The sequence below is a fragment of the Myotis brandtii genome, unplaced genomic scaffold (assembly GCF_000412655.1).
Source record: "Myotis brandtii unplaced genomic scaffold, ASM41265v1 scaffold344, whole genome shotgun sequence".
In the NCBI taxonomy this organism is placed as follows: domain Eukaryota; kingdom Metazoa; phylum Chordata; class Mammalia; order Chiroptera; family Vespertilionidae; genus Myotis; species Myotis brandtii.
The window spans coordinates 8,238,740-8,262,434 of NW_005363247.1; the positions used below are offsets into that span (position 1 = coordinate 8,238,740).

Consider the following 23,695-nt stretch of genomic DNA (forward strand, 5'->3'; position numbering starts at 1 on the left):
GGAGATGTTGGAAAAGAGTGAGTACTTAAATTTATAGAACAAGTAACACCAGAGAGAGCAATAGATATTAAATTCAGTTAATGTGTGTATGGTAATCTTAATGACTTGACATTGCTACATTTTTATCAGAAGTGAAACTCATTCAAAAACCATTTGAATGCTTACGGTGTACTAGGCTTGTTTTAGTCATTGGAGTTGAATTTTTCAGTTTTCCCCTCAACAAGCACACATTCTACAAGAAGAAATAACTATATCTATAGCAGATGCAGGAAATGATATAAATTGCTTTTGAAGATAGAAAAATATGATTTTTATCTCAAATTGGAGGCTTCACAGACGAGGTGGTTGTTATTTTAAGAGTGGGAGTGATGACGTGTGCATCAGTGACTATAATGTGACCTTAATAGGTGCATGCCTGATTTTGGATTATTAGTGTATACTTACTACCCTATACATTCATCAGTTCCAAACATATTGGAAGTGACTCTTCAGGAAGAAGAGAGATCTTGGTTACTTTAGCGACATGATATACTAACATTGGAAATTAATGTAGTCCCAGCAGAGAGACTTTTGAGAGCTCTTTAATTTATTGTCCCCAGCAGAGTGCCCATGAATTGAACTGGTACCTTAAACATTGGGTATAAAAGTGGGGATGCCACAGAATATTTGGCATGTTTTTCTGTTAAAAATATATTTATAATTGCTTAGTTTTTTAACATTAACACTGAAACAGTGAGTAACTGACAGACCACACAAAATGGCTCATAGTAGAATTAATGCACATGGGAATCTACTCCATTAATTCTTTTCAAATCCTTTAAAATAATTTTAAGACAATTTGAACATAGTCCACATGTGGTTATATGAGACCAAGTAGCTGTGTATCATAACTAGGCTTTATATATGGAAGTATATGCTTAAATTGACTATATTTTGAATTTTAGATTCTCAATTCTATATATTGTATTCTATTATTTTCCTCCCTTTCTACTTTTTTTCTTCTTTCTTTTTGAATAGGGAGCTTCTCTCTTGTTGATGCTGAAAACATATCTTGGTGAAGATGTATTTCAACGTGCTCTTGTTCTTTACCTGCAAAAGCATAGCTATGCGTCCATTCAAAGTGATGATCTATGGGATAGTTTTAATGAGGTAAGTGGCTGACCTGGTGTTTTCTTGGGCGCTTGAAGCAAGAAGAGAGGAGTTCTATTTATATTTTTATCAAGTATATAAGTAAGTTGTGGTAACAAAGATAGTTATTTGAGAAAGAGGGAGATAGAGCTTAAGATATAAACATTCATAGAACACAGAATTGGAAAGAAATGGAAGTACTAGTCTAAATTACTGAAAAAGTGTGTGTGGCCTTGTGCGACCATTTTTGTTCTACATCTTAATCTCCATTCCTACTTTGTAGGAAAATTGTCTTTTCCAAATTAATGTATATTACTATGTTTTCTTCAAAAATCTTTTTTCATTATGTTTTTGCAGTTTTTCAGTCTCCTTCAATGCTAGTCTTGTGGCCTGAAAGAGCGCTTATACCACCTTAGGGATTTTAATGAACACTTGGTTGATAATATCTACTGCTTTTTCAGCATTGTGCCTCTCTCATGCTCTTTAATTATCACTTAGTTCTGTCCCAGGTCACTTGCCTTTTAGCAATTGCTCATTTACCTATATTAGAAATGTAAATTTAGCTCAGCATTTGTGCTGCTTTATATTAACTCTAAATGCAGTCTTCATAGAATGTGGTACAGAAAGAGGAAAAGATACAAACTGTTAAGTTTTTAAACTGTTTATTTTTAAGCAAAAATAATTTATTCTTTTACTTATAGGTCACAAACAAAACAGTAGATGTCAAGAAAATGATGAAAACCTGGACCCTGCAGAAAGGATTTCCTTTAGTGACTGTGCAAAGAAAGGGAAAGGAGCTTCTTGTACAACAAGAAAGATTCTTTTTAAATATGAAGCCTGAAATCCAGCCTTCAGATGCAAGGTACACGCCCACTTTCTCTGCCTACCATCTCTTTGGACCCTCAGGTTAAAGTATTTTTAAATGTTTTGTAATCATAGGTTCGTATATATTTTTGTAATACTCACCTGACGATATATTTTCCATTACTTTTTAGAGAGAGTGGAAGGGAAGCGGAGGGAGGGAGGGAGGAAGGGAGGAAGGGAGGGAGAGAGAGAGAGGAGAGAGAGAGAGAGAGAGAGAGAGAGATGTGAGAGAGACATATCGATTGGTTGCCTCCCATGGGAGCCTCAATCAGGTCCAGGGATTGAACCTGCAACCCAGGTATGTGCCCTTAACTGGGAATCAAATCAGAGACCCTTTGGTGTGCAGGCTGACACTCTAACCACTTAGCAACACTGGCCAGGGCCATAGGTTCTTATAAAACATTAACAAGATTACCCCTTTCTGGAAATATCTTGAAAATTTTCATCTTCCTGCCCCCAAAAAACAATAAAGCAAAAATGGACAAATTATGTGTAACTGACTAAAATATTGGAAAGTGTAATAATCTTTCAATATTTTCTTTTTATAGCTATCTGTGGCATATTCCACTATCCTTTGTCACTGAGGGAAGAAATTATTCAAAACATCAATTGGTATCATTTCTGGACAAGAAATCAGGTTTGACTTAACACTTTCTATATAAGAAATTGGAAGCAGCATATTTTTAAAATATCTGACTAAGCAGCAGAAAGGAGTTTACACTTTCCAGTGTACACACTCTCGAAGCTGGTTTTGTGAGTCATCTATACATGATGTGACTAAAATGAGATTGGGTCTATGTATCTACCGTGTATAAAATTGGTTTGTCTTATTCATGTAACATAAGGTATAAAAAGTTGCACAGAAAGTGCTAACATTCCTGGTAGAAAATAACAAATGCTATATCTTTATAGCCTAGGTCAGTGGTCGGCAAACTGCGGCTCGCGAGCCACATGTGGCTCTTTGGCCCCTTGAGTGTGGCTCTTCCACAAAATACCGACTTCTGCGCATGGGCCACGAAGTTTCAATCGCACTGTACGTGCGCACCCGCACATGGTATTTTGTGGAAGAGCCACACTCAAGGGGCCAAAGAGCCGCATGTGGCTCGCCAGCTGCAGTTTGCCGACCACTGACCTAGGTAGATACTTTATGTCACAAAGTAAGAAATAGAGCAGTTTTTTTAAAGGATGCTCTGCTGTCTGCTATCTAGGGACAAGCACCCTAGATGATGCTTATGCATATTAAAGGTTGATTGATGACCTAGATTTATAGTAAATAATTATTACAGAATGTCCTATAGACATAGTATACATTTTTTGGTAATGAAAAACATGGGGCAAAGCATTATGCTTGCAAGGAAGGGGTAATAAAATGTAAAGATTATATATGCTGACCCACAACGAGTCTATAAAAAGCAATTGAAATGTAGTTTCTGACCATCTGTTAACTACCTCTATGTATCCTGCCACATCATGTATCCTCTTAATTTACACCATGAAAGAATATATGGCTTCTGAGTTCTTCAGGAATCATTAGTGATACTCTAGATTTATGTAAAGGGAAAATTTCTTGTTTGAATTTGGATCTGGTGTTCAATCCCGTGTTTTTTAGAGTGCAGTGTAGCTTAGTGGTTAAGAGAACAGACTTTGGAGCCAGATTGCCTGGCTCAGTTGTATGATTTTAGGTAAATTATATGACCTCTCTGAACCTCATTCCCTCAGCTCTGGAATGGAGCTAGTAGTTATACTTACTATATAGTGTTATGATGAGGATTAATTGAGTTCAATTATATGAAACACCCAGAACAACAGCTGGCATATGTTTTGTGCTATATAAGGGTTGGCTATTATTATTGATGTTATTACTGAAAAAAAAAATACTTTAAACATAATATATCCACATTACAGAAAATCTAGAAAAAGAACAAATCTTCTCACCCTATCATTACTACTCTCATGTTATTTCTTTTTAGTCATTTAAAAGTATATTTTACTTAGTTGATGTCATTGTGTACATGTGATTTTTGCATCTTTTTTAAAGCTTAATATATATAGTAATTGACTTAATCTTTCTTTACTATTGGACACTTGATTCACCATTTTTTTGTTTGTTAATCCTCACCTGAGACTATTTTTTTATTGCTTTTAGATAGAGTGGAAGGGAGGGGGGGAGGGGAGAGAAAGAGAAAGAAGAATATCGATGTGAGAGAGACACATCAATTGGTTGTCTCTCACATGTACCCTCACTGTGGCCAGGGAACAAACCCGCAAGCCAGGTATATGTCCTTGACTGGAATCGAATCTGGAGCTTTCTGTGAACAGGCTGACGCTCTAAGTCTAACCACTTAGAAATACCGGCCAGGAAAAAAATGAAATGAAAACAAATCTGCATACTTTAAGTGAGCCCTGCAAGAATAGTCTCTAACCTAAGAGAGAAGAAATAATCTCATTTCCCTGTTTGAAAGGGACCAATAAAGATATTTTGCAAGCGTCCTGGTAATCTGTAAGTTTTTGGTGGTATTAGAAGTAATTGGACAATAAGATAACTGATTTATTAACCCTTTACTTTTTAGCTCAGTTTACATGTGAGCCTTTTAAACTCTTTGAGATTCACATCCCCAAGTCTAGCTCATATTTTTCTTTATAGCCTTTTCTTTCTCAGCCCTTACCTGACATTCTGTGTTTCCGCCGCACAAAAATAGTTTGAGCAACTCAAACAGGCCATTCTTCCTCTTGTCTCTGGGTGGCCTTTGTTTATGCTGTTTTGTCGCCTGGAAGAAAACTCTTGCCTCCCCACTCCCTTGATTTACTCCTATTCATTCTTCAGATCTAGGTTCACACCCATTGCTTGCTCCTTTAATAACATTCTCTACTTCTCTACTTTTGTATACTTTAAGTACTGTTTCACTTATACTAGTATCTGTCCCCACATTAGATATGTCGCCTATTGAAGGTAGATATCATGACTATATGAATCAGTTTTGCAACCTTAACACCCAGTAGGCACATAAACATTTATTGAATGAATAAATCTTGTCTATAGTGAAGTGACTCAATTTCAAATCTCACTGTAAAAAGTTCTAGGAAAAGAGCATTCAAAGCCTAATGAAATTATATCTTCTGTTTCCTTTCATTTCAAAATATTGTTGGTACAGGAAAATATACAAAATGCACTATAATATAATTGGTTTAATCTAGAGCTGTAACTGAGCCAATACATGATGAAAGTGGTGTCTGTTGGTTCCTCTTCTCAACTGTGTGATTTCCTGTACTGCTGCTGCTGCTGCTGCTTTCATCCCTGGCATTTTGGATTTTGAGGGTCCACATTGAAAATGTTCTATCCTCACAAAAAAATGTTGGACCCTAAGGGACAGTTGGCTCTTCTTGGTTCCTGATACTTCAGTGAGAATCACTGTTATTTTAATTTTTTTAACTTTTTCTGTTCTCAAAAGAAATGTAGCCGAGGCGGTGGCTACAAAGGCTTATTTTATGTCATATGACTTTAGTACAGGGTGTTATCTTGGTAGTCTGTTAAATCTATATTATAGTCCCATGTGTTCCAGGGGTAGTCCATTAGTTCAGTCAAATATAAGAGTTATACTGTATTTGGTTAATATTTTTGTCACTTCCCTGCATACATGAATTTTGAACAATTAATAGTTGTGCAGAAGAAGGCCTGAAAAGGCCCGGCTGGAGTGTCTCAGTTGGTTAAGCATCGTCTTGTGCACCGAAAGCTGCTGGTTTGATTCCTGTTCAGGACACATATCTGGGTTGTAGGTTCAAGATCCTGTATAGAAGGCAACTGATCTATATTTCTCTCTCACATTGATGTTTTTCTCTCTCTCTCTAATCATGTCCTCGGGTGAGGATTAAAAATAAAAAGGTCTGAAAGGGGCCTTTTTTTTTTCTTTAAGCTACATATTGAGAAAATTATACTAAAAATGTGTCTCCCTCTCCCTTTTCTTCCCCCCCCCCCCACTTCTATCTCTGTCTCAGTCTCGATCCACATCTTACTCAGACCTCTAAGCTCTTTAACTATAGGAAGTTTTTATACGAAATCTAACTTGAAACATTCATGTTTCTAAAAGGATATCACTGTGCCAGAAATATTTCCCCAAAATTAAAAGACATGTCATTGTAGTGAGAGGCAACTGGAAAAAAGAAGGAAAATCATAGAATTAAGATATTTATCATGTGCCTTTCTCTACTCTCGCCCCCCCCCCCAACCCCCGCTAATAAAATAAAGGAGAAGAAAGGAGCTTTGCAGAAAGGAATGCTTTTGAACAAGAGGGGATGCAGTTCAGCCTGTATGTCGTATGTCTCGTGCTAGTCCTCTGGAGCAAACTACACAGGAAATTTTGTGACTTTCTAGTAAAAACATGATTTTTGTTTTTGTGCTGTAATGTTTCTTTATAAAACAGTAGTTGATTTTCATAACTCATGGACACATGGCTTTTTAAAATCAATATTAGATTACTTCATCTGGGCTTCTGCCATTTAACATTGGAATTGCTCATTCTTTTTTACTACTCAATGGATTGTGAAAATTGAACTGTTAATCTGTTAATGATTATAATAAATTAAAAACATATGAGGGTAGCCGCATCCACATTTGAGCTACAGGACGTAGTTACCTCCCTTGTGAGCAAAGCTATTATTTTTTGATACCCGTGGTTTTAAGGATCTCTATTCTGGATCATTCAGAAGACCTGAAAAAGACGAACATGTTGACTCTTTATATGATAGCTCTCCTCTCTGTGCTGTTGGCTGTACTGCTTTATATTCTGTCATCGAGATGACAGTAATAATTTCAAGTACACTCCCAGCTGCATTTCTCCTTTCTACCATTTGGACTTGGCTAGGTTTACAACACTCAAGTTGCTTGCTTATCGGCCAGATTCTCAATATTTTCTCGCATCCATCCAGTGGGAAAAATGCCATACTTGTCATTACTTGCCTCCTTTTAAGAGAAAGGGAGAGTTGGAGCTCTTCATTCCTCCCCAAGGTCCTTTCTTGATAAAAGATCTGTAGAAAATTGTGTTTGGTGACCTGGTGAGTGTTGATATTTTTGCATTAGCTAATGATAAAGTTAATTTCTTTAGTCATAGTTTTGTTAAAAATGTCTTCTACTTGGAGCAGCTACTGTTGCCATCACAGTTATTCCTTAGAACTTCATTCTGCTCTAGAAAAAGGAATAGACTATATTAATATAATTGATTTTTCTGCTATATTAGCAATAAAACAGAAATTAGTATGGAATTTTTAAATGAAAAATACATTGTCTGAGATATGTCATGTTAAGACAAAATCAGAATGTAAGTCTTTTCCATCTTAAACATCTTTTGTAGTTTCAGTAGAATAAATAAAATATTAAGAGAATCTGATCTGATAAATTTTAATAATTCATGCTTTTGAAGTTGATAGACCCTAAGATGTCATACACTAAAGGATTTAAGTGTGTTTCTAAAATATATGTGCAAAAACCTTCACACAGCATTATTATGATAGTGAAAATTTTAAAACAGCCTAATGTTTCCAAATAGGAAACTCCTAAACCTATGGTAGGTCTTGAAATAGACTTATTATGAAGATATTTGAATACTGCATAGGAAGACAATGGAAAAATGGCAGGGGGTGGAATCTGATAGATGAAAATGAAGTATAAAAATGAATGCATATATATAGATCCATAGTATGGAATATTACATTAATTAAATTGTGTATAGGAAAAATCTTGGCAGGAAATATACCCCAAAGTGCTATTATTATCTGAGTTTAGATTATTTTTCTTATCTCTCTACTCCTCTTTCTCTTATAATTTTTTTTTATTTCATTGAGGGTTTTTTATTGTCTCAAGTTTTACATATTTCTCCTTTTCCCCCAATTGACCCCCCCCCAGCCATCCCCACCCTGAGCAAGCCCCCACTGCCCCAGTGTCTGTGTCCATTGGTTATGCTAATATGCATGCATACAAGTCCTTTAGTTGCTCTCTAACCCCCCTTCCCCTACCATTTGTCTGTAGATCGGTCTATTCTTGTTCATCAAATTATGTTGATCATTATATTACACATATGAGTGAGATCATGTGATATTTATCTTTCTCCAACTGGCTTATTTCGCTTAGCATAATGCTCTTCAGTTCCATCCATGTTGTTGCAAATGGTAAAAGTTCCTTTTTTACAGCGGCATAGTATTCCATTGTGTAGATGTACCACAGTTTTTTAATCTACTCATCTGCTGACGGGCACTTAAGCTGTTTCCAAATCTTAGTAAATTGTGCTGCTATGAACATAGGGGTGCATATATCCTTTCTGGTTGGTGTTTCTGCTTTCTTGGGATATATTCCTAGAAGTGGAATTACTGGGTCAAATGGGAGTTCCATTTTTAACTTTTTGAGTAAACTCCATACTGTCTTCCACAGTGGCTGCACCAGTTCTCTTATAATTTTTTAAAAATATATTTTTATTTCAGAGAGGTAGAGAGAGGGAGGGAGATAGAAACATCAATGATGAGAGAGAATTATTGATTGGCTGCCTCCTGTACACACCCTTCCCCTGCCAGACCCCACCCATGCATGAATTGGTGCACTGGGCCTCTAGTATTCTAATAAATAGTAAACCTTAAGGCACTTAGGAGTATACCTTCAACTGTTATATTAAAATCATGTCCTTGTTGCAACTTCAAAGGACATTTCTTGATTAGTATTTTTAAGGACTTTAAAATTTATTACATATATTTTGTAGTTAGCTTTTGTAGTAATACATTTTTGTAGTCATATAGTTTGTTCCTCCCTATTAATTATAAATTAATTGAAATCATTCCATATAAATTTCTAACAATTCTGTCAGCATTTATATATGTAATGGTTTGGACCAAAAAAATGCAAATCACTTTTCTATTATTTTCACTCAGTTATTTTTTATTTGTGCGTGTTGAGACATTAATCCTTCCCTAAAGTTTATTTTGCTAGATTTGAATTATGTGACTTTTTAAAATGGCTTTATTTGTTCTTCCTTTGCTAACATAAAGACAAAGGCTGCAATGGAACACATTTTATGTAGTTCTCTCTTGATCTTCCCCTGCTGCCCCACCCCACACACATTTTCCCTTTCTCCCTGCTTCTCTCCTTTAGCCACAATGAACTTGGGAGCCAGTTCAGTGCATGGACACCATGTATACTTTCTCTTTGGGTCTTGAACACTCTTTACCTAGCTAACATCTATATATCTTGAAGTCTCAACTTAACAGTCATTTCTTCCAGGAAATCTCCTAACTTCCCTAGGGAATGAAGCATTTCTTCTATGTACTTCCATAGAATATCATATTTTCTTTTTCCATCAATAACATTTATATGAATTCTACCTACCTGGTTACAGTAAACTGTAAGATCTATGCGAGAAGAGACAGAAGTACCTTGTTCACCATTAAATAAATACCAGTAATTATTAAATGAGTGAGTGGTAATCTTTGTTAATGTGAAAATAACAGCATTAAAAGGCAGAGTTTTAGTTTCTTAGTAGGATAATTAAATATAAAAATATACCATATTAACTTTGAAACAAAGCATTTGTTTAATTTTTTTCTTACCCTATTACCCTTCTCTCTCTCTCTCTCTCTCTCTCTCTCTCTCTCTCTCTCTCATTTTTTTATCTGTATTAGATGTCATCAATCTTACAGAAGAAGTACAGTGGATCAAAGTCAATACAAACATGACTGGCTATTATATTGTACATTATGCAGATGATGATTGGGATGCACTAATCAAACAGTTGAAAATAAATCCTTATGTCCTGAGTGACAAAGACCGAGCCAACCTCATCAACAACATCTTTGAACTTGCAGGGTAGAGTATTTTTGGTTTTATTTTGTTTGTTTGTTTTTTAAACAAGTGATATTGAGAAAAAAGAACATTTTAGAAAAAAAGTTCAAAAGAACTAGCCTGTATCATGTATTGCCTGTTAGGTATACGTCATTTTGGAGGAACTGGAAAATGTCAGGCATAGTCCTTGCCTTGAGGGACTTTATAATCTATAGTGAAAAATTAGCTACAAATATTGAACAGTTAAGTAACAAGATGTACATAACATTTCAAGAATATAGATGCCAACAAGCACGACCCATATTGCTGAATAAGTTGATGTAGTTCAGGCTTTGTTTTACTTATTGATAGAATTCTTTTCAAGCAGCACTTGGTTTGTGTGATGCTTAGTGCTTACTCACTAGTTTGAGGGGCAGTTCTTATATCTGGAGCCTCCTTATTTATGTACCACTTGCCTCCTCCATCACCTCGTGTGCTACTGGAATCCCAAAGCCAAGAATGGCAGAGACCTTGTGTATAGAGAACCTTCAGAAGAGGAATATTACCAATTTAGGTTTTTAATGGATCTAGAAACACAAGGAATATTCAAAAGTGTTCCTTCTGACTGCTCTTGACCTTCCTATTTTGGTTCTTTTTTTTTTTTTAATGAAATGACATTATATTATCTCAGCCATCATTGTTATGATTTCTATAAAATGGTTGATTTTAAGGATGTACTCAGCATAAATTAATAGTGGACCTCACTTTAACAAGTTTGACAAATAAATTCCCATATAAATAATTTTCTTTCTTTTTTAAATTCTCCTTATGCCACCTGTGCTCACCTGGTAAATATAAGAAATTTAAAAAGCAAATAAAATTAGTACTTTGAATCATTTCTCATCTAAGATGTCGTAATTCCTGAGTTAGCAATTTACAGGTGACATGGAATAAAAATGGAGCAATTATTTATCATTTTTTTCTGAAATGTGTCTTTAACCTTGGGTCACACACATGAACTTAATCAAAGGTAATCATATTTAGTCTAATTTTACAGAATGACACTCTAAGCTTAAATTTTAGGTCTTCAAGACACTATCTGACCATAAAACTTCTCAGCATGCATACAATTCATCTGCCTTTCTCAGCATGTTTACTTTTTCTGTTCTTTTACCCTTTAGGCTAGGCAAAGTGCCTCTTCGGAAGGCCTTTGATTTGATTGGTTATCTTGGAAATGAGACCCATACTGCACCCATCACTGAAACCCTGTTTCAGACAGGCCTCATCTATAACCTCCTTGAAAAACTAGGTTATATGGATCTGGCCTCAAGACTGGTGGTGAGTCTGCCTTTTTTGCCAGCTTCTCTTTGTTAATTGCTTTTAATGTGGTTATTCAGTAATAGGCTTAAAAAGGAATGAAATTCCATTTTCTTCACTTTCCAAGAAATCTTTATTTTTAATCAAAATATCATTGCTTACCATGAAGAGTTGATAAAGGCTTAGCATGATGTGGTCTTGTTTGAATATCAACATATAGATTTCTCATACTGCTGTCACATGAAAAGAAACTTTTTCTTTTCAAATTTTTATATAGTAAATGCTTTAAATGGACCCTTTTGAAAAGCAGTGCTCCCATTAATATCCTAGTAGTCAATATTAAATGACAGTCATGTTTGTATTGGGATTATTGTTTAGGAGCCCTTCTGATACCTGTCTTATGGATGAGGATGCTGGTATTTCTCTGCAAAGCAGTAAGGGAGTCTTGGTATTGGAATCTGTTTTACCTTTTTAAAAAAAACAGTTGCCTGATCTTAACAGTCGTTATTTTAGACACTTTCAGTGTTAAACTGTTGGCTGAGTCTTTAAAAGCTTGGAAGGGAGTGATGCATCCTTTGTTTTATCCACTTCTCTAAATCAGCACATTCTGACCACAGGGTTTGCTTTGTAAACTAGTCAGGTTTTCCAGGGACCAAGTAAAAGGCAGCTTTCAGGAAAAGGAAGAAAGTATTGGACCAGGAATTAGATTAAGTCTTTTAGGGTTTGGGTGTCTTCACTGGTAAAAGGAAGGGGTTGGATTAAATCTTTTTTTTTTTAAACAATCTCCTTTCTGCCACTTTTACTGATCTACTGTGTACCCCTTATGATGAGTTCTTATCACAGGCATGATTCTCAGTGGGGGAAGGGAATGTAGGGCAGGTGGGCCATATGGAGCTTGAAAAACACCGTCCCTCACAAGTTTCTGATCTGACTCCAAAGGAACCAGCCCCAGCCCTACCCATAAGTGAGATTCTTAAGTTAGATGATTTCTGAGGTTTCTTCTAATTGATAGATTTTTATCATTCTCCTATTTCATAAGGCTTTAACTGCCAGCCTTAATAAAAACCAGCTCCTGGAATGTGCCCCAGCCCATAGTGGCATTCAGTAAATGTGGAATGAATAAATGAGCGAGACACTCCAGAAACAAGTACATGTCAGTGTTTATTATATTCTGTACACCATGCTTAGTGCTTAGTGTTGATTACCTTGTTTGATCCTCATACAATGCCAAATGGATATTTCTACCTTCATGAGATAAATGAGGAGACTAAATAACTTCCCCAAAGTCACTTACCTAGTCAATTATAAAGCTGAGATTCTAACCCACATTGGTTTTACTTCAAAACCTCTTCTTTGCCTTACGTTGGTATATTTTAAACTAATTTGTATTCTAACAATGTCATCTTTCCAATGATACCTTTTGGTTGGGAAATATCAAAGCTTTTTCTTTTTTGCTATCATTCTCTTTTAAACTCAGATTTTAAATTAAAACAGATTGAAAAGCTTGGAGACCATGTGCTTAAGGTTTAAAATTATAGACCCACATCTAGTTACTTCCTTGAAAATGAAATTGTCAACTTACTATATGAGATTTCTTTTATACCTAAAATGTTAGTAACAGTATTTTTTATAGTACTGATGTGCATTTACAAGAAGTATACAGCTAACTTATTGGTCTCTTTGGGGCAAAGTTATAATCTGACACAGACTTTCTACTATTAGTTTATTAAAGAAATTGGCCATTTGTTAGCCAGTTCAGCTACTGTAGATGGACATTTGGGTTGTTTGGAGTTTGGAGCTATTATAAAAAGTGTTGCTATGAATATTCTTTTTTTTTTAAATATATTTTATTGATTTTTTACAGAGAGGAAGGGAGAGGGACAGAGAGTTAGAAACATCGATGAGAGAGAAACATCGACCAGCTGCCTCCTGCACACTCCCCACTGGGGATGTGCCCGCAACCAAGGCACATGCCCTTGACCGGAATCGAACCCGGGACCCTGGAGTCCGCAGGCCGATGCTCTATCCACTGAGCCAAACCGGTTACGGCAACTATGAATATTCTTATACATGTCTTTGATGAGTTTCTATGGGGTATGTGTCTGGAAAATGGAATTGCTGAATCAAAACATATGCATGGTTAATGCTGTACTACCAAATCATTTTTCAGAGTTACACCAATTTAACACTCCATCAGCAGTGTATGAGAATTCAAGGTCTATTCTGGATCTATTATTTGTCAACACTTATATTAATAGTAACCTTTTTCTTTTAGCCATTTGGATGGGTGCACCATAGTATTGTAATTTTGGCTTTAATTTATATTTCCCTAAGTCAGCGGTTCTCAACCTGTGGGTCGCGACCCCTTTGGGGGTCGAACGGCCCTTTCACAGGGGTCGCCTAAGACCATCGGAAAACACATATATAATTACATATTGTTTTTGTGATTAATCACAATGCTTTAATTATGTTCAATTTGTAACAATGAAATTGGGGGTCACCACAACATGAGGAACTGTATTAAAGGGTCGAGGCATTAGGAAGGTTGAGAACCAGTGCCCTAAGTGAAGATGAATTCCTTTTGATATGTTAATTGACCATTGGGTGTTCTCTCTCTTTTTTTATATTGAATTTTAGAGAGAGGAAGGGAAAGAGAGAGAAACATAGATGTGAGAGAGAAACATTGATCAATTGTCTCCCTCACCCACTCCGACCAGGGGTCGAACCTGCAACCTGGGTATGTGCCCTGACTGGGAACCAAGCCCATCACCTTCTGGTGTACGGAACGATGCTCCAACCAACTAAGCCACCCAGCCAGGGCTGGATATTCTCTCTTGTACCCAAGTCTTTCATTTGTTTTTCTATTGGATTGTCTGCCTTTTTCTTATTGATACGTAAGATTTCTTCTTCTTTTTTTAAGACTTCTTTATATATTCTACTTATGAGTCCTTTGTTTATCATGTATATTTGCAAATATCTTCTAAATAGCTTCTCCTACTCTGGCTTGCTTTTTCACTTTCTTAATGATTTTTTTAATTAACATAAATTCTTAATTTTAAGGTATGAAATCTGCCTAGTCCAATATATTTTCCTAAGTTTTCCTCTGAAAACTTTTTTTTACCTTTTATATTTAGATTCATGATCCATTTGGAATTGATTTTTGTATATGGTGTGAGGTAAACATAAATATTACTTTCTTTTCAATATGGATATCTAAATGATCCAGCATCAGTGTACTTCATTGTATACATTTTTTATTATAGAATTTCTATAACTACTTTGGGGTTATTAGTGCCATATCAAATCAACACTATTTGGGGTAATATATTAGTTTCCTAGGGCCATCGTAATAAATTATTACAAACTGGGTGTCTTAAAACAACAGAATTTTATTTTCTCACAGTTCTGGAAGCCTTAAATCAGAGTGTTATTAGGGTAAGTTTGGTTTCTTCTGAGGGAGAATCTATTCCATGTGTCTCTCTCAGCTTCAGGGGCTTGCTAGCAATCCTTGGCATTCCTTAGGTTGTAATTGCCTTACTACAATGTCTGCCTCTGTCTTCACATGGCATGCTTCCTGTGTTTCTTTGTCTGAATTTCCTCTTGCAAGGGCACCCATCATTAGGTTTGGGCCCACTATAATCCAGTATGACCTCCTCTTAATTTATTTACATCTGCAAAAATCCTGGTCCCAAATAAGGCCACAGACACAGGTTCCAGTCAGACATGACTTTTGGGGGCGTACTGTTCAACCCAGTATAGGTAGCCGTATTAGTATATGTTACTCACTTCTTTTCGGTATTAAAGAACAGTGTTGTACTGAATGTACTCTAAGAGAAGGCGGAATATTTATCTACTCTGAAGCTGCCCAGAAGCTACTCTTCCTCTGCCTCTCTCCTTAACTCTGTTGAGGCCCAGTGTCAGGAAGCACTTGATAACTTACCTCAAGCTAGCCCTGTGCTGAGACTATAGATGCGAAACACAATTCAAGGAGTTAAGCCTTTTGAATATTTTCCTAATCAAGTAACTCCGCATCTTCATTCCTGATGATGACTTCCAGTGTGCTGGGCAGGTATGTGTTTATTAAGAACATACTTCAGAGTGGGGTCCAGAAGGCGAGGACGGGAGGCTGAGTATGTGTTTGGAAGACCACAGGCCCTTTTACTGCTGGAGATTGCATATGCTTGATGGTTAGTTAAAAGGTTAGTTTCAGTTCATCCAGAGGGAGAAACTGTCTCTTTAAAATTCTTATTCAAATTTTAGGACATTCTTGTAGCATCAAAACTCTCAAAATATGAAGTCTGACCCACTGTAGTCGGAGATTGGAATGGCAGACATTTTTGAGTCTTTGCATCCAATCTTCAGTAGTATTTATGATTAGGACTGGTGTCTAATTTTTATGTCATTGTCGCCAGAGCAGAATGTACATTTATTGGTCATTTTGTTGTATAGGCTGCACATAACTACGTAGCACATACCCATATATCACATTTTGTGATGTATGCTGTGGTGTTGTGGTGGGTAGGGGCTGGAGGCACACTTGAATTGTGTTAGATTGTTCACATATGATGTTAACATCTGATCCTAGCTGTATTCCTGTCTCATCACTTCTAAGTCTGTCATTCTTGTATGTATGAGGGATTGGTGGGATAACCTTTTGCAATAGAGGCTGACACTTCACTTTTAAGAAGCTCAGTTGACCCACGAAAGAACTCCCTGGGCATATCAGTGTAAAATTAAAGTAGTAAATCAAAATGTAATACATAGCATAAGTGCCAGCATCTATCCCTGTTTTATTTTTTAAATCATTTTCTGTTGTTGTTGTATTTTATTACATATCCAATGTTTGTAATTTGTATAACCCTACTTAAGTGTCAGAGGAGAAAAATATTCAAAAGGTTTAACTCCTTAAATTGTGCGTAGCATCTACATTCCCTCTCCCCATTTGCCATTTTCATTTTATGGAATCAGAGGATGGGATTCTAATGTTTAATGAGTTTAAATTTCAAAAATTAATTTAGAACCATGGAAAAAATAGTTTTAATTTTATTTGTAGAAGGCAAAGGTAATTCAAAGCACTTGTTATGGTTTGTTAATACTAAAAATATAACCTGAAATTTTCTAAAAAAGAATTAATTCTTTTTTAAAAAGGAAATGTTTTACTTTTACTCTATTATGTTATCATTTGAAATATATTTCAAATCAACTATTTGGTAATTCCTCTTGGTGAACAGGGAATAACTAGTAAAATTTCGCCATGTAATTCCGATGGAGTAACTGCTCAGGAATTAGCCTATTCAAGGTTCATGCTCCTCTTGCCTCGAGTCCTTCCCAACGACATTTTTTTGTACTGGCTTCTTTATGTTTTAGTTAATTCTCAAGGAGCATTGGCATTTTTCTCTGCTGAACTTTTTTTTTAATGTTTTTTATTTCAGAGAGAGGAAGAGAGAGGGGGAGAGAGATAGAAACATCAATGATGAGAGAGAATCATTGAAGGGCTGCCTACTGCACGTGCCCTACTGGGGATTGAGCCTGTGACCCGAGCATGTGCCCTGATAGGGAATCGAACCATGACCTCCTGGTTCATGGGTCGATGCTCAACCACTGAGCCACACCAGCCAGGCTCCACTGAACTCTTTAAAATAGTATTTCAAGCATGTGACTTTTTTTCTTTCTCATCCCTTCTTTGTTTTTATTTGACAGTTATGAGTAACTTTTAAGTTTCTTTTTTGCTTCAGTCACTTGGGATGGTTTTCTATTGTGATGCTGTTGAGGTCAGGCCAGTGAAGACAGCATGTACCAAAGTGGTCATGTGTATCCAGGAGGGTTTGCATCGCTTTTATGTTTCCACTTCACATCCTCCCAATGACTCACAAGCTTACTCAGACATTCCACAAGGTGTCTGTTCTCCTTTTTATTACTTTTGAAGCAAGCAAACAATAGCAAGTTATCATGTCATCACAAACTTTGAGTCCTCCTTGCACGGATTCTTGATTCCATTCTCATAGTTCCACAAGAGATTTATTCAGAGGTCTTCTGAGAAAATAGCCTCGCAGTTTACAAGTCTCTGCCTAGGATTCATTTTAAGTATTGACAGTGGTACTCTGTAAGAATATAATGCTCTATGAAGAACTTGAACTACTTTTCTGGGGTTGAGTTTTTTGTATGTGGTCATCTGTGGTACTTGACTACTTGAGATGAGACGTGATAAGGGTGATGCTGTTAAAGAGGAACCAGTGGAAAGAAGAACTGCCCTTGCCCGAGACCCTGCGGGCAGGATGTGGCTGTAAATTTTTTTATTTTGTTTCTTCTTATTTACAGCCATGAGGTTTTCTAAAAAATACCTCTAAGCATTTTATATTAAAATTTATGTTCCTTTTAGTAGCATTCATGCATGCATATTTTATATGATGATTTTTTAAAAACCCGTGTGTCCTCACCCCTCCCCATGTACCACAGCTAGCAACATTGAAATATTTCCATATACTATGAACAGCTTTTACACTTTTGTTGTGGGAGAGATGAAAAAGAAATAGCTATATTGATTTCTTAATACCATAAGTATACATTTAAGAATGACATTTTATTCAGAAGAAACTATTAACAGTGGACTGAAATAGTGGATAGTATTACTGAATAACTGAATTTATTTCAGAGTGATAATAGAGAATGTTCTTATTTCTGGGAGTTGTATGCTAAAGTATTTATAAATGAAATATCATGATATCTGTAACTTACTCTCATGGTTCAGCTAAAACCATAAAAATATATATGTATGTATGTGTGTTACATGCACATAGAAACAAAGCAAATGTAAGAGTATTAAAAAACAGTGAATCTAGCATATGGGTGTCTATTGTACTATTGTAGCTTTTCTGTAGGTTCAGAATTTTTTTTATAAATATTGGGAGAGAAAATAACAATAAACAACTATACTTTCCTACAGTACTCATTTTCTCACTAATTAGATTAATTTGTTACAGCATCAATATTTGAAGTATTTATTTAATATTAGATTTAGAAACATTTAAACAGTAAAGAACTATATTTTTCTCTCACACTGCTTTTTCGATTTATGAATTCTAAAGTCACGAGGTCAGGAAGTTCCAACTTCCTTCTAGCAGTTGGTACTTTGGGTCAGGAAAATAACTTCTTGCTGAGTATACACTGGAGAAAAGTTCCTTACTGCAGAGAAGCCATTAATTCTTTCTGTATTATGTCATTAAAAGTCCCTGTTGGCTATAGCAGCCTTTTGTATAAACTGTGTCATTGAATGGTTCATCTCAGCTATTTGTGGGCAGTTGATATTTAATAAGTAATATCTCTGTCCCTCTCCCTCTTTTTCTTCTTGGGTAAATGTTGGGAAAAAGAGATCTAGTTGTCCTGATTTTCCTGGTCGTCCTAATTATTATTATTCCATTGTAATCTATTTTGTCTCTCTAGGCCAGGGTATCTAAATTGCTTCAAAGCCAAATTCAGCAGCAAAATTGGACTGATGATGGCTCCCCATCTGCTCGAGAGTTGCGGTCAGCCTTGCTAGAATTTGCCTGCGTCCACAACCTAGAGAACTGCAGCACTACTGCCTTGAAGCTGTTTGACGAGTGGGTTGCATCCAATGGAACTCTAAGGTGAGGTGTGCTTTTACTCAGATGAACTCTCTTCCTCATCTTTACTTCACATCATGTACTAAAAGCAGGATCTTTTCATCCTGGGTCATACATGTTATAAAACTGAGTGTTAATGTGTGTGAACTCTAGGCACTTATGTTCTCAAATAAGACTTTTTTTTTTCTTGTGGCAAATTACATGTAGCATTTCCTATCTTAACAAATTTTAAATGTACAAGTTGGTAGTATAAGCATATTCACCTCGTTGTGCAACAAATCTCCAGAACTTTATCTTGCAAAACCGAAACTTCTTACTCAAATAAGTCCCCGCCTTCCCTTTTCCCCAAGCCCCTGGAAACTACCGTTCTCCTTTCTATTTTATGAGTTTGTACTGCTCTAAATGCCTCATTTATGTGAAATCATACAGTATTTGTTTTTCTGTGACTGGCTGTTTCACTTAACATGTCCTCAGGCTTTATCCATGTTGTGGTATGTGTCAGAATTTTCTTCCTTTTTAAGGCTGAATAATCAATCCATTGTATGTATATACCACATTTTGCTTACCCATTCATTCACTAATAGATATTTGGGTTGCTTCCACCTTTTGGCTCTTACCAATAATGCTGCTATGATCATGGATGTACATATATGTTTTTGAAGCCCTGCTTTCAGTTATTTCAAATATATACCCAGAAGTAGGATTGCTGGATCATATGGTCATTCTATTTTTAATATTTTGAGAAACTGACACACTATTTCCCATAGCAGCTATACCATTTTACATTCCCGCCAACAATGCACAAGGGTTCCTTCCAATTTCTCCACATCCTCACCAACACTTGTTATTTTCTGGGTTGTGTGTGTGTGTGTGTGTGTGTCTGTGTGTGTGTCTGTGTGTGTTTTATAGCAACCATCCTAATGGGTGTGAGGTGTCAAAGAGTCTCTTTTAATTTAGGAATAAAACATAGCAGGTGGAGTTAGCAATTAGTAAAAACAGTTTGATGATGATCGGTTCTCTCTAGGTTCCCTATTGGACATTATGGAAAAAGATTCAAGCATCAGATAAAGAGATTTTAATAATGGCAGAAAACTATGTTCCCTCCCCTCTTCTAATCCCTCGCTCCATATTTCTACCATGGAACTTAACACACTGTATTGTAATGAATATATTTCTTGTTCTGTACTTTGTGATAGCCTGCGAGTTCCTAGAGGCAGAGACTGTGTCTCTTTCTTCCCCTCTCCATTATCCAGCCAGTCACCTGCTTGGTTCTTTGTGGGTGCTCAGCAAATAGTTATTGTATTAAATTGAAGTCATATTTCTTCTAGTCCCACCAACTAGGAAAGTAGCAGCCAGTAAATTAACTATTTTTTTCACTATTGGTTAGTTGTACAGTGAAGACTCTTTTGTACTGCTCTGCTCTGACCCCTAAAACATCACCACTAGTCATTTCCTTACCTTTGAATTTAGGATGTTTTTGTTCTCACATTTGAGTACCTCTCTTACAGCCTACCTACTGATGTCATGACTGCTGTGTTCAAAGTCGGAGCAAGGACTGAGAGCGGCTGGTCGTTCCTCTTAAGCAAGTACATCTCTATAGGCTCTGAAGCAGAGAAGAATAAAATACTTGAAGCTCTTGCCAGCTCAGAGGATGTACGGAAACTTTACTGGTATGAAACCAACCAAGGAATAGGACGTGTAGAAACCAAAAGTATGAAAGCATTGTGCTGCACGGGTGGAGAGCTCATTTCCTCTGGGATTTCCCTTTTCCTTCTTTTACTCGCAGGCCAGACCTGACTTGGTCAATAGGGTAAAGAGCCTGCATGTGCTGGCTTTCAGCTCAGGAACTGGACCGATAGGCAGAAGGTGCTTTGCCCAGAATCCCAGCACCCACCTACTTTATGCTTAAACATGGCTTCGCCCCCTTGGCATGTTGTCTTCATTCCACAGTTAGTGCTTCATTCTCCTGGTCAAGGCATTGCTCTGTCCAAGCTGTCATTTTGAAAATGCAAACACTACAGAAAAAGGTATTATGTAAAAGCGTATAGGCTCTACTTTCATATGAACTTGTCAGACATTTCCTTTCTAATATTGACCTGACAAAACCTGGAAATGGGAGTTTCACAGGCGAAAGAAGGGCAGTGAGCAGGGCCTCCTGACCCAGGAGCCAGCAGTGGTGGGGCAGAGGAGCACCGGGATCCAAGGGAAATATGAAAGGAGCTTGAGGGTCAGCGCTGGGAAGGTCAGAGGGAGGCATTGATGTGTCACTGCTTCTCTTGTATAAATGTACTCAGATAAATCCTAAGAGTGTCCCAGAGATGTCATCAGCACCGGCCCACACCTACTTTCCAAAGGATGCGCTGTAAATAATTATTTTCCTTAACGTAGTAGCCAGCCTCTGATCCAAGCAGAGAAAAGTTTGTTCTAAATTGGTAATAATTTTGTTTTAAACAAATAACACACTAATAAATTCCCATTATAAAGTATTTAAACAATATCTAAGAAAATGGAATAAAACATGAAAGTATCTCTCATATGATTCTCTCATAGGATCCTTACTTCCATTCTTGTTCTCTCTGCTAACAGTGTCAATCCTGGTCTGTATATTTATATATCAACACTAGAGGCCCAGCACACGATTAAATCGTGCGCGGTTAGGATCCCTAGGCCTAGCTGCAATCAGGGCCATGTCCGCCGCCCAGCATCGCTCCTCCACCTCCGTGGCCCCTGACCCCTGAACCTCCAAGCTCACAGCCCCCGCCCTGCGAGGCTCCTTGGCATCAGCCGCCCCTGCCCTGCAACCCTCCTTCACTGCCCCACGAAGCTCCATGATCACAACCCCTGCCCCACCTCCACCGCCCTGTGACACTCCTCCGCCTCAGCCACCGCCGCAACACTCCTTCGCCATACTCACAGCCCCCGCCCCGCTCCTCCACCTTGAGTCCACCGCCCCTGCCCCGCAATGCTTCTCCACCTCTGCCACCCCGGGAAGCTCCATGCTCACAGCCCCCTGCCCCGAGGCTCCTCAGCCTCCACAGCCCCGATCCACCATGCCGTGAAAGCCGGACCTGCCCTTTGGTCATTTGGGCCCACAGCTCCCACTCCCTCAGCTCCCTAGCCTGCTGTTTGGTCATCCGTCCAGTGGTGACGGCACCTGGCTTTTTATATATATTAGGATAGTTTATACTATCCCCAGTGTTTTGTGATGGTCCTTTCAGCCAATGATCTTCTCTGAGATTTGCCATGTCAGTTCATGAAGCCTACTTCATTTGTTTGCATGGGTGCATAGCATTCCATAGTAGGTCTCCATCACAATTTGTTTAACCCATCACAGCTTGATGAGCACTTGGGTTTTCTTTCTATTAAAACTATTGCTGCGCCCTGACCGGTTTGGCTCAGTGGGTAGAGCATCAGCCTGCGGACTCAAGGGTCCCAGGTTTGAGTCCGGTCAAGGGCATGTACCTTTTTGCGGGCACATCCCCAGTGGGGGGTGTGCAAGAGGCAGCTGATCGATGTTTCTCTCTCATCGATGTTTCTAACTCTCTGTCCCTCTCCCTTCCTCTCTGTAAAAAAAAATCAAAATATATTTTTTAAAAAGTATTGCTGCATTTTGGGGGGGAAATGTGTTTTCTTTATATACACAGATTTCATAGCGCAGTAGATAACTGCTTGTGTTCAGATGCCAGGCTGCAGCATTTACTAGCAGTGTAACTGGGGCAATTACATAACCTCGGTTTCTCACAGAGTGGGCATAGTAATAATTACCTTTTTTCAAGTGTTGTTGTGTCAGCAATTTAAAACATTACCTGGTACATATGAAATATTAATAAATAATAACTATCAATATCAAGAGTATATTCTGAAATGTGTCTTCATTTTCATATTATTTAAACAGCCCAGTTTTTAAAGAGTAATAATATACCTTATATTAAAATCAATTTTTTTTCTGTTAAGGTTTTTAATAGGAAAAAAAATCAGTCTTCAGAATTATAAATTCTACCAGGGTTTATTTCTCAAATGTCTTTACTATATCAAGAAGTATGTATTATTATGTCACAGTATATTGAAATGCTTATCTCATTGGTGAATTCTTTCTTCATTTTTAAAAAAATGACAAGTTTTCAATCTATTGATCAATCTTAGACTAACCCAAAAGTGATATCCCTTGAATTGCTGCAGAGCTTTAATTAGGAGACCAGCACTAATCTAAGTTCAGTCATCACTTCATCATGAATTGTTATTTTGGAAGCTAAATCTGTTCGCTTTTCAGGTTAATGAAAACTAGCCTCAGTGGAGATACCATCCGAACACAAAAGCTGTCATTTGTCATAAGAACAGTGGGCCGACATTTCCCTGGACACCTACTGGCATGGGATTTCGTCAAAGAGAACTGGAACAAGCTTGTACAGAAGTAAGTGTCTCAGAATTCCAGATCCTAGTGTTTCCAGTCTCTGCACTTGAAAACTATTCCCAATGTTGTATTGGTTCACAGGCCTTATGATTTGCTGTGAGAGGAAAATGCTTCAGTAACATTTAACCAAAACACTCAGAAATTTTCACATTTGTAAGCATAATTCCATAATGTGAATCACATTTGGATACTAATCAAGCCTAGCCATGCCCGACTCCAGGTCACTTAGCTTAGCATGGGCACGGGCTAACTCAGAAGAGCGGTTTAGTTATGTGTGTTGAAAAATGCCTCTTCATTGCCAAGGGATCAGTTCAGAACTCACACCCAGGTAAACAGCACAGATAGGGTTTTTTTTCTTTTAAAGCAATGATTACATTTCAGGATGTTTGCTATGATTTCAAATGGGTTAATAATTTATCTGGGTATTGCCAGCTCCTGCCTTTTGTGCCCACCTTTCCTTCCCACAGGCAGTAAGTGCATGTAGGACTTCTCCCGACTTCTGGAGCTGCTGTTCCCAGCAGAGGGACGCGACTCTGCCTTGGCATACGTAGCTCTCAGGAAAGCATTTCCTTTGCACTC

General features: G+C 37.4%; 1 protein-coding gene across 1 annotated transcript in view; it reads left to right on the plus strand.

Annotated features, from left to right (window-relative positions):
* LNPEP (leucyl/cystinyl aminopeptidase) overlaps nt 1-23,695 on the plus strand; it is a 58,871-nt gene that overhangs the window by 25,941 nt on the left and 9,235 nt on the right. The window contains exons 8-15 of the mRNA XM_005871527.2: nt 1,018-1,149; nt 1,830-1,990; nt 2,541-2,629; nt 9,649-9,832; nt 10,969-11,125; nt 18,545-18,729; nt 20,214-20,375; nt 22,976-23,116. Of these exons, the coding sequence (XP_005871589.1) occupies nt 1,018-1,149; nt 1,830-1,990; nt 2,541-2,629; nt 9,649-9,832; nt 10,969-11,125; nt 18,545-18,729; nt 20,214-20,375; nt 22,976-23,116 (1,211 nt within the window). The remainder of the gene's footprint in view (nt 1-1,017; nt 1,150-1,829; nt 1,991-2,540; nt 2,630-9,648; nt 9,833-10,968; nt 11,126-18,544; nt 18,730-20,213; nt 20,376-22,975; nt 23,117-23,695) is intronic.